Source organism: Plectropomus leopardus, chromosome 8 (genome assembly GCF_008729295.1).
Source record: "Plectropomus leopardus isolate mb chromosome 8, YSFRI_Pleo_2.0, whole genome shotgun sequence".
In the NCBI taxonomy this organism is placed as follows: Eukaryota; Metazoa; Chordata; class Actinopteri; order Perciformes; family Serranidae; genus Plectropomus; species Plectropomus leopardus.
Window position 1 is genome coordinate 5,493,156 of NC_056470.1, and position 12,954 is coordinate 5,506,109.

The 12,954-nt window shown below is 42.0% G+C and overlaps 1 protein-coding gene across 1 annotated transcript in view; it reads left to right on the forward strand.

Moving 5' to 3' along the window:
* agrn (agrin) overlaps positions 1-12,954 on the forward strand; it is a 353,511-nt gene that overhangs the window by 268,431 nt on the left and 72,126 nt on the right. The window contains 4 exon segments of the mRNA XM_042491203.1: positions 5,875-6,017; positions 8,480-8,585; positions 11,558-11,677; positions 12,257-12,421. Of these exon segments, the coding sequence (XP_042347137.1) occupies positions 5,875-6,017; positions 8,480-8,585; positions 11,558-11,677; positions 12,257-12,421 (534 nt within the window).

The following is a 12,954-nucleotide window of genomic DNA, read 5'->3' on the forward strand; positions in this document are numbered from 1 at the left end:
TCCTTTTTTTTCCTTCCTTTTCCTTTATGTGCTTTTTACCAGTTTTTATCACCTTGTCTGTGTGTTTTGGAGAGGAGGAGACCTCTGTGGATAATTCGGCTCCCACTAAAAAACCTCCTGAACAATGAACACTGAAAGAATTCTGACCTTGAAAAGTTTCAGCTGTTGTTTAGCTCGTTAAACTTTATTTAAACATCTGTTTACAAACTCTCACACAACTTGTACTGTATAATCCAAGTCTTATTTATACAATCTTATGTTCGGCACTTTCCAAACACGTGTATTTTTGCTAAGACGCTATGATGTGAAACACTTTCACCTGGAAGTACTGAGTACTGAGCCCTGAGCATAAGTTTGTGAACACATTTTGATAAAGCTTTGCTAAGAGTCAATGTGGACCCTGATTACTTCAATTCATAAAGAATATTCACCTTTACTGGATTCTCTGCACACCATGGAGGCATGTGAGAAAAACAGTTCAAGGTAACATTCAGTGCGTAACTGATATAGAAATTCTCATTTTGCGGGTCAAGTATTCCGTTAAAAGTCTATAAGGCATAACAGTTCCTATTTCTCAAGTAGGAATTTAATGTGAAACATGCAGGAAGTGTCAAGTTTCACTGACAGGAGCCTAATACCCAGCAAAAGAACAATAAAGTGTAAGTGACAGAAGTATATCAGTGACTGAGAACAGTATTTCTATTCAAAAGAGAAGCTCAGCAGACTGGTGGGCATCACATGAACATTATACTAAGTGTACCTCAGGAGCCCGTTTCCCTGCTTTTATTAGGGGCTTGGTTTTATTTGTGCATGTTGGCTTTTATTTGAAAATGTACGCTATACATTTTATCTAACCCTTGGATCCAATTATGCTTTTAAGTTTGTGACCGATGGCACTTAATGTGAGTGTCGCTGATTTCTACGTCTGTAGTGCTGTCGTTCCTCCACATTCGGAATAAATGGGATCTAATTCACCGTGCAAATCATATCTTGATCAGCGCTGACAGACTGAGGCAGCGTATCGCAGCCCCTCGCTCGGCCCGTCTTGGGGACAACTCTGGAGGGAGCAACATGCCAACCTCTGGTTGTCATGCAGGCTGCTGCGTTGATGCTCCCCCGCGGCTGCCGGGTCGTCACAGCGAACATAGTCATCCTCTGACAAGGTGTGAAGGGGAGCAGATTACACCTGCCAGCGGGAGGGATGGCTGGAGAGAAGAGAGGAGGGGGTAGATGGAGGGCAGAGCAAATAGAGATGAGAGGAATCCTCTTCCATTTTGATTGCTAGCCAGGGGTGTTTCTGTCTTTTCTTCTCTCCTTCCCTCTTTTTTTTCCTCTCCACCATTGTCTACAGTATTGGCCCTGGGCCTGTGGGGCGAATCGTGCCGCCAAAGCTTCTTGTGGTCGATTTAACATCATTTCATCGACTGAAACGAGTGACCTTTTTTGTATGTGGAGCATGAAGAAATGCGAAACTGTAGGCCTGCGTTCCAGACACCCTGTCACCGCACACATCTGCACACTCTGTCCTCTTACTGTTGGTTGTCTCCTATCAGGCACTCTTCTACCTCCCCAAGGGCATTGCTATGCTCACGGTGCCTGGTGGTATTTTTTTTTTCTATTTTATTCTCTCTCTCATACTGTCTCTAAACATCCTCCTTTTTTTCATCAGTTGCTCATTTTGATTCAGAGAAAACCATCAGGCTTACACAATAGAATCTTTTTTTTTCATTCTCGCTCCCCGTCGCTCCCTGCCGATCCCACCCACTCATGGCTCTCTCTCTCTCTATCCATTTTGCACTCTTCTCCATCAAAATTGTGCCTCTCGACAAAAGGGGCACCGATGCTTTCACAGATAGGGGTGGAGATGGGATTGTCTGCAATCGATAAATTTCACGCTAGGGGTGAAATCTGCCAGTTCTGTCCCCCGGTTCTTTCAGCCCCCTCAGATGTAACCCAGACCCTCCACAGGAAGTCTGCTGTGATTGTAAAACAATCAAAACCAAGTTGCTGTTTTTGCCCTCGAAAAATCTGTGTTTGGCTGTGGCATGCTTCTCTTTGGCTTCATACATAGAAAAGGGATTTGTTTTGATATATTTATCTCCACCTGGATGTATGGGTAGTAGATTTTGGCAAAATTGGGAGTATATATCGTGTAATACAGCAGTCTGTCACAATATATAAGACTGTATTTTCTGGCTCTATTGTAGACAGCAGCAAAGCTCTACATCACCGGTGTGCACAACCCCCCGCTCCATACTTCATATCTAAGATAAGCCTGCAGAGGAAGTGAACATGTGATTTATTCGCTTACGTAGACCTGACTTAAAAACCATCCTCATTAGTCTTGTTGGAGGGGGGAGGGGGCCACAGAGCATAAAAATGGAAGTTGTTTTCTTCCGCCTTTTGTTTAACAGTAATGAAAAATGACAGTGTTCCCACTGTTGGCCATACAGGGAAATTTATCACCTGTTTAATTTCACACTCGGGTAGGCCTGGCCTCAGCTTCTTTTCTCGACACTGACAAAGTGGCATCTGAGAGCAGTGCATCACCTACGGGGACCCGGTTGCTTTTTTTAATTGAATAGACGTTTAATAAACAAGATTATGAGCGCAGGATCACACAGTGATGCACCGTCCACACCCTCATCCTCACATATCGGATCAAGAAAGCTCCAAAAGACGTTAAAGGGCATGAAATAAAAAAAAAAGGCTGGGTGGTAAAAGAGCTCATCGAGTGAGATCAGCGGATTTTTCCTTCGCAGTCCATCCATCACTGGGCTTGTAACCTTCTGTTGAGGCAACAAAACTTCTTCTCTGCTTCCTCCATCTGCAAACACCCCATCGCTTCTCCTCTGCAGGGCGTGACGCTCCATCCCTCTCTATCTCGCCGAACTTTATTTGGACTAAAAGACACTGTCACATCCGTCACGAGCAGGCCGTACAATGGACTGATAGATGGAGCGAAAACGGAGGAAAATCGCGCCATGCCTCATTTTTTGGCAAAGGCCGTCGTCATATTCGATCTTCGCCGTGACACGCGCCAGAGCGAGGGGGGATTTGTTGAGAATGATGGATGTCCAAGTTGACATCCGCGCAGGTCGTGATATCACAGGGATGATAACAATATCGGTCACTCGCGGAGCCACTGACACGACTGATCTGGTCGACCAAATATTTTCGTGCAGCATCTCAGCCCATCACGCACATTTTCTCACCCTCTATCCTCTATTACCTACCCTTTATCCTCTTCTTCTCCTCCCTCTGTTTTCTTTATCGCACACTTCTAGACGGCTCCGACGATAGCATCTCCTCCATCATTTCTTCATTATTTTCACTGTCAAGTCCTTGTAATGTTTTTTCCTCTCCGTCTTCCTTGGACATTATTCTTATGCTATTCATTTCCTCTCTTCTCTCGGCCGCTGAATTCTGTCTTCTTAATGGAGCTCCCTTGGCTAAATAGACTCTGGTTTCTGACATGATTGAGTAAAGAGGAACGGATGGGCAGTGCAGAGAGAATAGCTGATGCAGCCATCTTAGCTGGGGATGTATTAATTGAAAGGTTCATAGGCAACGTGGGTGGCGGGCACTTCAAAGAGCAACAGCTAATTAGGACCCCCCTCCGCCCCTTCACTTTTATTTATTCCATTCTAATGTCTTACCTCTTTTTTTATTTATCTCGGCACTGTAAGGGGGCCTGAGTCGAATATGAATTGGCTCCTCCTGCTTTTGCATTTCATTGTGTCTTGCTGAGCTGGCATATAGAACACAGATACAGGTAGCTGTCAGAGCCTCGGCTATTTTCATTCCTTATTACGCCTCCGCCCAGGCTAGAGCCGTCCACTTGGACCCAAGGATGAAAAAATAACATTTTGGTGGGCAAAGGACACTGTGACCTCATCCATGTCATTCTTATAAATGATATATCTCCAGAACACATTAAGGGATTTCTTCAAATGTGGCACAAACACTATTTGACTTACCCAGGTCACTGGGCCCTTACAAAACATGTTTTTTTTTTTACATAACTAAAGAATCCATATGCTAATTATGGCAAAATTTAGCATGATATAATGATGAGGTAAAGCTGATTTTAAGGTCGACTTCACTAATCTTGGTTGTCCACCTTCAAACTGTGCTGGTTTTATACATCTTCTGTGCATCAGAGGGAAGAATGTGTGTGAAGCATCAATGTTTTCACAGGCATTCATGTGAACTGTAAGTGCAACTGTACTGGTGCACTGAGGCATACAACCATGAAGCAGTGATTCTAGTTCTGATCTGTTCTGGATTTAAATGACTTCTTGTTTTTAAATGGAGTACTGCGATAATGTCACTGGCAGTTAAAAGCCATTAGCCGCAGCATTAGCCCCATCACAAAATGTTATGTTTAACTGGGAGTGCTGGTTCACAATTGATAAGTAGTTACAATGGCAAATTCAAACCAAAGGATTGGGGTCAGAGGTTCTGCTGGATTAAAATGGAGACGGAGTGAGTCCTTAACAAGTCCTGATGTTTGTGGGGGATGTGGCTTCTTCACAGAGCTCCACTGTTGTGTCCAATGCTAATGAAGTGAAGGCCCCTCCGCTGTATCGACCACTTGGAGCTGTCACAGCCCATCACTGATGACCCATATCAAAGAACAGGCAGGGCTTCATCTGCCCCTGCCCCTCCCCTGCACTGTGACCCGCTCCGTAATCTGCTTTAGAAGATGGGTTATGCTAAGTGGCACTTCCATCGCTACGACATTGATTTCACCATTAGAGGCGGCGCATCAATACAGAGAGTTGAATGAGCCCTGAAAGTATACAGGAAGAGGAAATAACACCTTGATTACCTGATGGTTTGTTTTTTTTGAGTCCCTCATCTGCGCTGGGAGCTTTTAGTTGGACTGCGTTTCCTTTTTTGAATAACAAATTTGTTTCAAATGAACTTTTCTGCCAGCCCAGGGGGGTGCCTCTCTCTCCGTCTGACATTCTCTCTATCTTTTCACGCTGATGCTTTCATTCCCTGCTTTCACACACATTCACCTAATCTCCCTCCGGTGCTCCACTGTAGGTGAAATTTGCAACTTCAAAAGCAGGATCCTCCCCTTTTCTCTGCCTGTACTCTGCAACGGCCCCCGATTTGTTTTTCATAAATGAAACTCCCAAAAGGTCCTGCTGTTTTGTTTTTTTTCCTTCATGTACGGATTGCTTACATCGTGCTTAAGTTTATTTAACTTGTGGATAAGTTTGCACAACAATGACGTAATCACAAAAGCCTGGACAGTGATTGTGAGCTTTTGTTTGGCCTTGCTGCCTCTTTTATCAGAGCTCCTTTCGATCCAGAGGAGTGCACTTTTAAAACAAATAAGAGGCCTCCCAGGGTCACAGCTAAAGAGTTGTGGGGACAACTTTCTTTAAAGTCTCAGGCGATAATTAGATTTTACAGAACACTTTGCAATTAGTTGTATTCTCATATCAGGAAGCAGGCATCCATAAAGCGAGGCCTTGCCACCAATTCTCCCTCACACTTGGAGGCCAGAGTTAATAATTCCCTCCTTTTTTGTCTTTGATTTAATTGAAATGAAAAGGATGCCTCACTGGTGGTGCAGAGATGTTGTGTCTAATTTATTTAGTCAATCTCTTGCCCTCACTACAGTTGGTCATTATCTTGTACTACCAGCAGCGCCTTTGGTTTCCTCTCCCCACCACCAGTGTGAGGGAAATGTAAATTATCCCAACTTTGTGATGTTCCTAATGCATAAATGTAGCTTAAAGAGAATCAAAAGTAGGACACTTTTTCCACCTGAAGCACCGACGACGGGGCATCTCCCATGTGTGTTTGTATGTTTTATTAATGCCACTGTGTATTTCTGGTGTGTTTATAATGCAGACTGCGGCTCAGGAGGGTCTGGCTCAGGCGTAGAGAGCTGCGAACAGGACCGCTGTCGCACGTTTGGAGGCTCGTGGGACGAAGACGCAGAGGACGACCGCTGTGTCTGTGACTTTAGCTGCCAGAGCGTGCCTCACAACCCGGTACGGTTTCACCCTAAAAACACTTTTAGTACAATGTGCGTCAAAACCCTTTTTCTCAGAGATAACTCAAGTCCAACTGAAACACAATCATCAGAAATAATGAGAGCTGCGCCTTCACGGTTTATCAGGAATACATGCAAATCATTTATTTTTTAAGAGCACATCACATAACTTAAGATGTTGCCTCCTAATCATCACAGTTTGACCTTTTCTTCTGTATAAAAAGCAATCCAGGTGATAGTTGTCTACATTTGTGGTTACAAAGCAAAAATATATTGCATTTCTAGGTGCAAACTTGCCAAAATGTACAAATATAATACATATACTGTATGTATATATGTAGAAGTGGGCTATAAAACCCTCAAACAGTGGGAAGATGCTCAGTATAAATAAAGTTGAATCTCCTGTCACTGCTTAAACTGCTCCTGCTAAAATAGACATTTGATATCAGTCATACAGATCTTAAAGGTTACATTGTATTCATGTAAAAACATATTCAACTCTCTAGCCTCTAGAAAGTGGTAGTTATGTTCATTTTATTGTGTTGTATATTTACAGGGACTGTTGCAAAAACTAAGTAGGTTGTAAACATCAGAGTACAAAACAGGAAGTTGTTCACAAAAAAAGATGCTTAGGAATTCTTTCTGTGTATTTATTTATTTATTTTAATGACAAAAGGATTATATAATGAATATATATATAAAATTCAGGTAAACATTAGCAGCACATACAGTTCAAATACAAGTGCTACAGATATCTTTCAGGAGTTTAATAGTTTTGTTTTTTTCCATGGTTACAAAAAGTTACAACAGTTTTGCCGCAGACAGGAGAGTTTGTCCTGAAGCTTGTTGCTGTATTTATACCTCATACCTTCATTCAGCTGTGAAGGTGACTGCAAACACGAAGTTACACTCCGTGACGTGGAGGGAGTGGGGAGAGTCCAGTTTGGGAAAGGCCCTGTATAAATCACCCAAAGCAAAACAGGTTTTCCCTGCTGGAGAAAACTAATTGTAGTACTGTAAGAATAACAATATGAGTCGCAAAAAATTGCTTTTTAACGCTATCATTACATTTTTGTCAGTTAAAAACTCAAAATTTCTTGTCAACATGGTTTTTCATGTCTCTGGAACACTGGCACTGTTCTGTGTCATTCTTCCACAGATGTATTTCATGAATTGAAAACCTGCTGACAAACAGGCAAAAAACCAAAACAATTTCAAATTGCATAAAATGTTTTTTGTTTTGTTTTTCATGAAAAACATTCGTAGAACATGTATTGTGCAGCTAACATGTTGGAGTTTGACTTTCTAAATAGTGTAGCTTATTTTTGAAATAACAATGTAGGATCTTTGACAAAAAAAGTAAAGGTTCAGACACATCTTTATCAGAGGCAGTTTGCTTTGTCGTCATGGACTTAGATAAGTTATCATCACAAAACCTATGGAAATCTAGTGATATGATAAGAGGTGGTTGTCGTAATAACTTCGGTGCAAAGAGGAGGTATGCTAATTAGGTCAAATCCTAGGTGCCATTTACACTTAGGACAGTGTCCTCAACACTTTCTGAAATTACCATTTTTTCCCCATCACTTTTTAAAAGCATCATTTCTTAAAATGTTTTGTAAAATGGCTTGCAAAAAGAAATGTTAACCTATGTGGTCAGTAGCAAAACCTACAGTGCAGTGTAAATAAACAAGTGTGCAATTCTCCAAAAAAATTTTTAAAAAGTAAGCTAAAATGAAATCCTTCATCAGCTTACTCAGTCTAGAATGACCCAAAAACATGCATGCATCCATCAATAACAAATTCTTGACATAGTTTCCCTTTGTCCAAGTTGTCTCTCTCTGTGAACATGACAATGCCAAAGTCCAAGGTTTTATAAATTAATCAAATGAATTAATGTTTCATTCATATGAATAGGTATCACATGCACATTCAAAGAGGTAACTTGCCTACAAGTGTGTTGACTCATAACATAAAATGAGGAAAAGTGATCCATGGGAGAAAAAATGATTGAACATAAAACAGAATGTCTGAGAACCTTGCAGCATTATATCCCAATATATTTTTAGATTTAGTTTTGTTATCTGCTGCCCGAATTGTGTGTTTTCCTTTACATTAATAATAACATTGCCTCTACCTTGTACCTTGAATTGGTGCATAAAAATTCACCATAACTTGGGAAATGAGGTGTTTTATGCTCCAAATATCCCTGAGGTAAATGTGCTTGTTTTTCCCGGCGTGCTGTTATTTCTCTATGCTGACCTCATACCAATCTCCCCATTACATTCCCTAAAATTGTTTCTGTTAAAGACCATTGAAGAATTGTTTTTAAGAGCCCTCTGTCCCCACCACTTTTCAGAGCAAACTTGGTTCAAGTGATGACAACAGAGCAAACTATCAGCTGAAGAAGATCGTGACCAGACGTTGTTTAATACTCAAGTTGCTGTGATTCTTTTGTAGGTTTGTGGCTCCGATGGAAAAAACTACAGCAATGAGTGCCAGCTGAAGAAGGCCAAATGTGAGAGACAAGAGCACTTGTTGATTCAGAACCAGGGACCCTGTGCAGGTCGGTACATTACGCCACTTAGTGTCATTACAGTGCGCAGAAGCACCCTCACCAAGACTCATGTCATTGACATCCCATTTCTCCACTCATTACATCCATTGACGGGGTCCTAATAGTCTGCGGTTTAAAATATGAATCTGACAGCACTGCTGTTTGTCTCTCTGCTGTGTGACCACTGGCGCCATAAGATAATGAAGTGAGGATGGTTGCGGTTAACCCTTTGAAACCTGAGCAAATTGGCTTGATTTCTTTCAAAGACATCAGAAGAAGGCAACGAACAACGAAAGAAGAAATTACCCCAAAATTAGCAAAAAGTGCAAGAAAATTACCTTAAAATTAGTAAAAATAAATAAATAAATAAATAAAATGATAATAAAGAAGACAGTGTCATAGAAAAAGTGCTTACAATTACAATTCAGTAACATAATTCTACATATGTAACGATGATAATTACCTATAGATATAGTTTTTCTGTAGATTTTTTCTTTTTTCCCTAGACATTTTCCCCCAGCTTATGTAATTTTTTTTTTTTAAATCTACAAATTTCTTGCAACTTGTGGAACATTTCTTACCAAGTTGCTCATTTCCTTTTTTCTCATATTTTCGAAAGACGTCACACCAATTGCTCCGCGTTCAAAGGTTGAAATACATGTGAAGGGTGCTTGGAAGCAGCACAAGTGATGTTGCTCCAGGTCTCAAAGGGTTAAACATGATGTGTATGTTTGTGTAATCGCTCAGGAAAGGCTGACCCAACATGCTTGTGAATTTTTCGGCCAGCCTGGAAACTAGCCGGTCCAATGGGGCCGGCCAGCGTGCACAGATAAGAATCTTTCTCAGGAGCATGTGTATTAATGGAGCTGATAGCAAGGACGATTCACTTTTCCTGTCTAGACATTCTGACAATTTAAACCATTAAACTTGAGCCCACAAGCTTGTTCTTAACCCTCGGGATACCACTTTACCCCACTTCTTTTAATATAAAAACCTCTCTCTTTGCATGTAAATGAATGGCATTTATCTGCCAGAACAGTTGTCAGATCAGTGGCTAAGTAGCAAAGGTTAGCGGTCTTCCTCCCCGTGCCTATGTTAAATAAAGACTTTTTGCTCGGCGGCTAGCACAGGGCCGGGGAGCAGAGCACAAGGCTCTTAGGGGATTTCGTGTGATCATTCCAGCCTGTTTGATTCCCCGTGGGTCCAAAATAGAGGAGGATGGAGAGAGTTGAAGAGAGAGTGAGAAAGAGGGAGCTGCCAGTGTTTTCACACATATCCCTACAGATTCTTCTCCTTCCTAAGCTGGCCTCCTTGGGCACTGACTGTCACGCTTTTCTACCATCCATGGATAATCAATCCTTTTTTTGAAGAGCCCTCTATGGGTACGAGAGCTCTGGGCTCCCCTCTCCTATTGGCAAATAGAAAAAACTCAGATCTTGGGGAATTTCGCTGCCCTCCACATTAGCTATGTAAGGAGAAACTTCATTTGACCTCAACTCCAGAAACTTATCAAAACACAACAGCTCTCAGTTGCTGAGCATGAAAGCAGCCTTGTTTTCTTTTTTTTTTTGATTTTGAAAAAAACGTTACCTTCTTCTTTGCATGCGGTGTCAACAGTGTCATCTGCTGCATGCACACACAAGTTTGCCTGTCATAGCATTTCAAACCATCCTTTGTAGCTGCCTGCTAAATCTGGGTCAGGGACTTCAGTAACATCCAAAGAAACACTTATTGGTTTAGCAGACAAGCAAACGTGCAGATGTGCCCTTGCGGGACCATAAAAGACTCGCTGCAGCGGAGAAAGCACAGCAGCAGACCTTGAACGCGTGGGGATAATATTGCACGTCAGAGCGAGCTGCATTGTGCCGGACAATGGCCAGCGAAGAGGAAAAACCCTTGAAGGGTGGAAGAACATATGAAATTAAAAGTTCCTCTTGTCCTAATAGGCTCAGCGCAGATAGCTGAATGGAGCGCTGGAAAGTGGCAAGTTAAATGAACTGTGTCCAAAGCCCATCTCTAGAGTGGGAAAGCACTGGAAAAAGAGCGAGCCGAGTCATCACCATTAGGGCTGAGGCTCATATCCACACCAGTAACAGTGTGATTTATGGCCCCTGTATAGCCAGCCTCCAAACTCCAAATGAGCAACACGAGAAAAAGAGATCGGGAGGGGAATAGAGAGAGACAGAGAGATAAAAAAAAAAAAGGTAGGCGAAGATTTCTGCTTTCTATCTCCGCAACTTTACTTTTCTCTCCGAAGCCTGGAGAGAATCTGCACAATGATATTTCTTCCTCGGCCATCGAACAAACCCCCCTCTCTTCCTCCCACTGTTTTGTTGTTCTCCTCCAATTTCTGGCGCGGCGCCGAGTTTTTGGGAACACATTTGTTTTTATTTTGTTGAATGTAGTTCTTTATTCAGAGCTGTCACACTAGTTTGAAGGCTGGTGCATCCTGTGACAAAGGAGCTCTCCACACACTGTGCGCAGGCAGAAGCTGCTTGGCACATTCCTTCACATTATGCAGCACGCTTTTCTTTCTTTTCTTTTTCTTTCTTTTCTTTTTTGGAGGGTTGTAGGGCAGCAGTGCAATTCCGTAATATTAGACAAGAACAAATGAAGAGAACATGCCTCCTAGTAGGTGGTAAATGTCAGCTGCCGTGCATTCACCAGCGACGCCATTGTTTGTTTTCACTGGAGGTAATAGCATCATTTTCCCCCTGATTTTGAGCCATTGTGGAGAAAGTAGCAAATAGAATTGTTATCTTGAAGCCGGCTGCCAGCCTCTCCACCTCTGCCCCTCGAGCCAATCTCATTGTTGGCAAAAAGTTACATGTTGCTCGGAGATTGTGTTGTCTAATTTCCCCCCGCACACCCACCAAACCCCTCCCCGCTGTAATCACTCAAATGTTGGTGTTCTTCTTTCTCTCCTTGTGCCATCTCCCATCTCTCCCCCCTCTCCCTTTTTTTCGTTCTTACCTCATCAGCGATTTCAGCCACATCTCTGCCTGAGCTGACAGCACCCCAGCACTGCAGTCTGTCTGTGTACGGCTGCTGCCACGACAACACGACGGCCGCCTTAGGAGTCGGGCTGGCTGGATGTCCCAGTAAGTCTTCTGCCTCCCCGTCGACTCTTCAACTTTTTTTTCATGAATTTGTTGTGTGCACTCAAAAAAAAGAAAAAAGAAAAAATGTAGATACTATCAGGCTATTTCAGCATATGGGGCTTATTGTCCTTGACTGCAATTACAGCGCCGGAGTTGCAGAGCTGAGAATGTTTCATCTTAATCCAAGGAATAATTATGATAATGTTGCACCATATCAACAGAAAAATCTCTTCATCTGATGATCTTGACGAATGATAGCACACAGATGGGGGAGAAAATGCTGCATCAAGCCGTTGGCAAGGGGATGGAGAAAATGCAGACTTAGAAATAAGGATATACAGAGACTTAGCGAAGGGGAAACTCACCTAAGCACACTTTATCCACCTTTTTATTTGTGGAATACAGCTTACCCAACATTTAAGCTTAGCATAAGTCTTTAATGCAGAGTATCCATCACAGTAAGCAGCATTCAGCTGTTGTAAGTTTTTTGATGATAGGGTTTTTTTTTAAGTTAGAAAAGCATAAACCTGTGATGAATTGCAGAGGAATTGTTAAAAGTGACATTTGTGTTTTCCTCAGGCACCTGTCAGTGTAATGCCTACGGCTCCTACAAGCGGACGTGTGATCCAGCCACCGGCCAGTGCTCCTGTAAACCGGGCGTCGGGGGACAAAAGTGTGACCGCTGCGAGCCGGGCTTCTGGAACTTCCGTGGCATTGTGACAGAGAACATGAGCGGCTGCACACGTAAGGAATAACTTCTTGGTATCTGTGCTGCCTGAGCAAATGTGTTTGCACTGTAACATGACACATGGCTTCAGCGGTTGGAGCAGTCATGTATATTTGCCACTTTTTGTTACTATCCAGAAATTCCTTCTGGTGTCATTGTTTAGATCTTTATTTCAAACATGAGAGAATAACAGTGGAATATAAGTAAGAAAAAACAACACCACAATACCCTTTAGACATGTTCAGTAAACATGGAGGAAGTGAAATCAAATCCTACCTCCTTTTTTTCTTTGTTGTTTTTTTTATTTCATTTCATCAAAAAGACATATTTTAAACATGAATATTCCAAATTTCAGCCCCAATATTCAACATACATAGCTTGACAATAATAATAAGATTAATATTTATAGCACTCATCAAAACCAACATTACAAAGTACTTCACACATAAAAAAATCAAACAATAATTAAACATTAAAGACAAGAACAGATCATTCCAAACACAAAAAAACAAAGAGATAATATCAAAGCAACGTTACCTATGTTTTATCC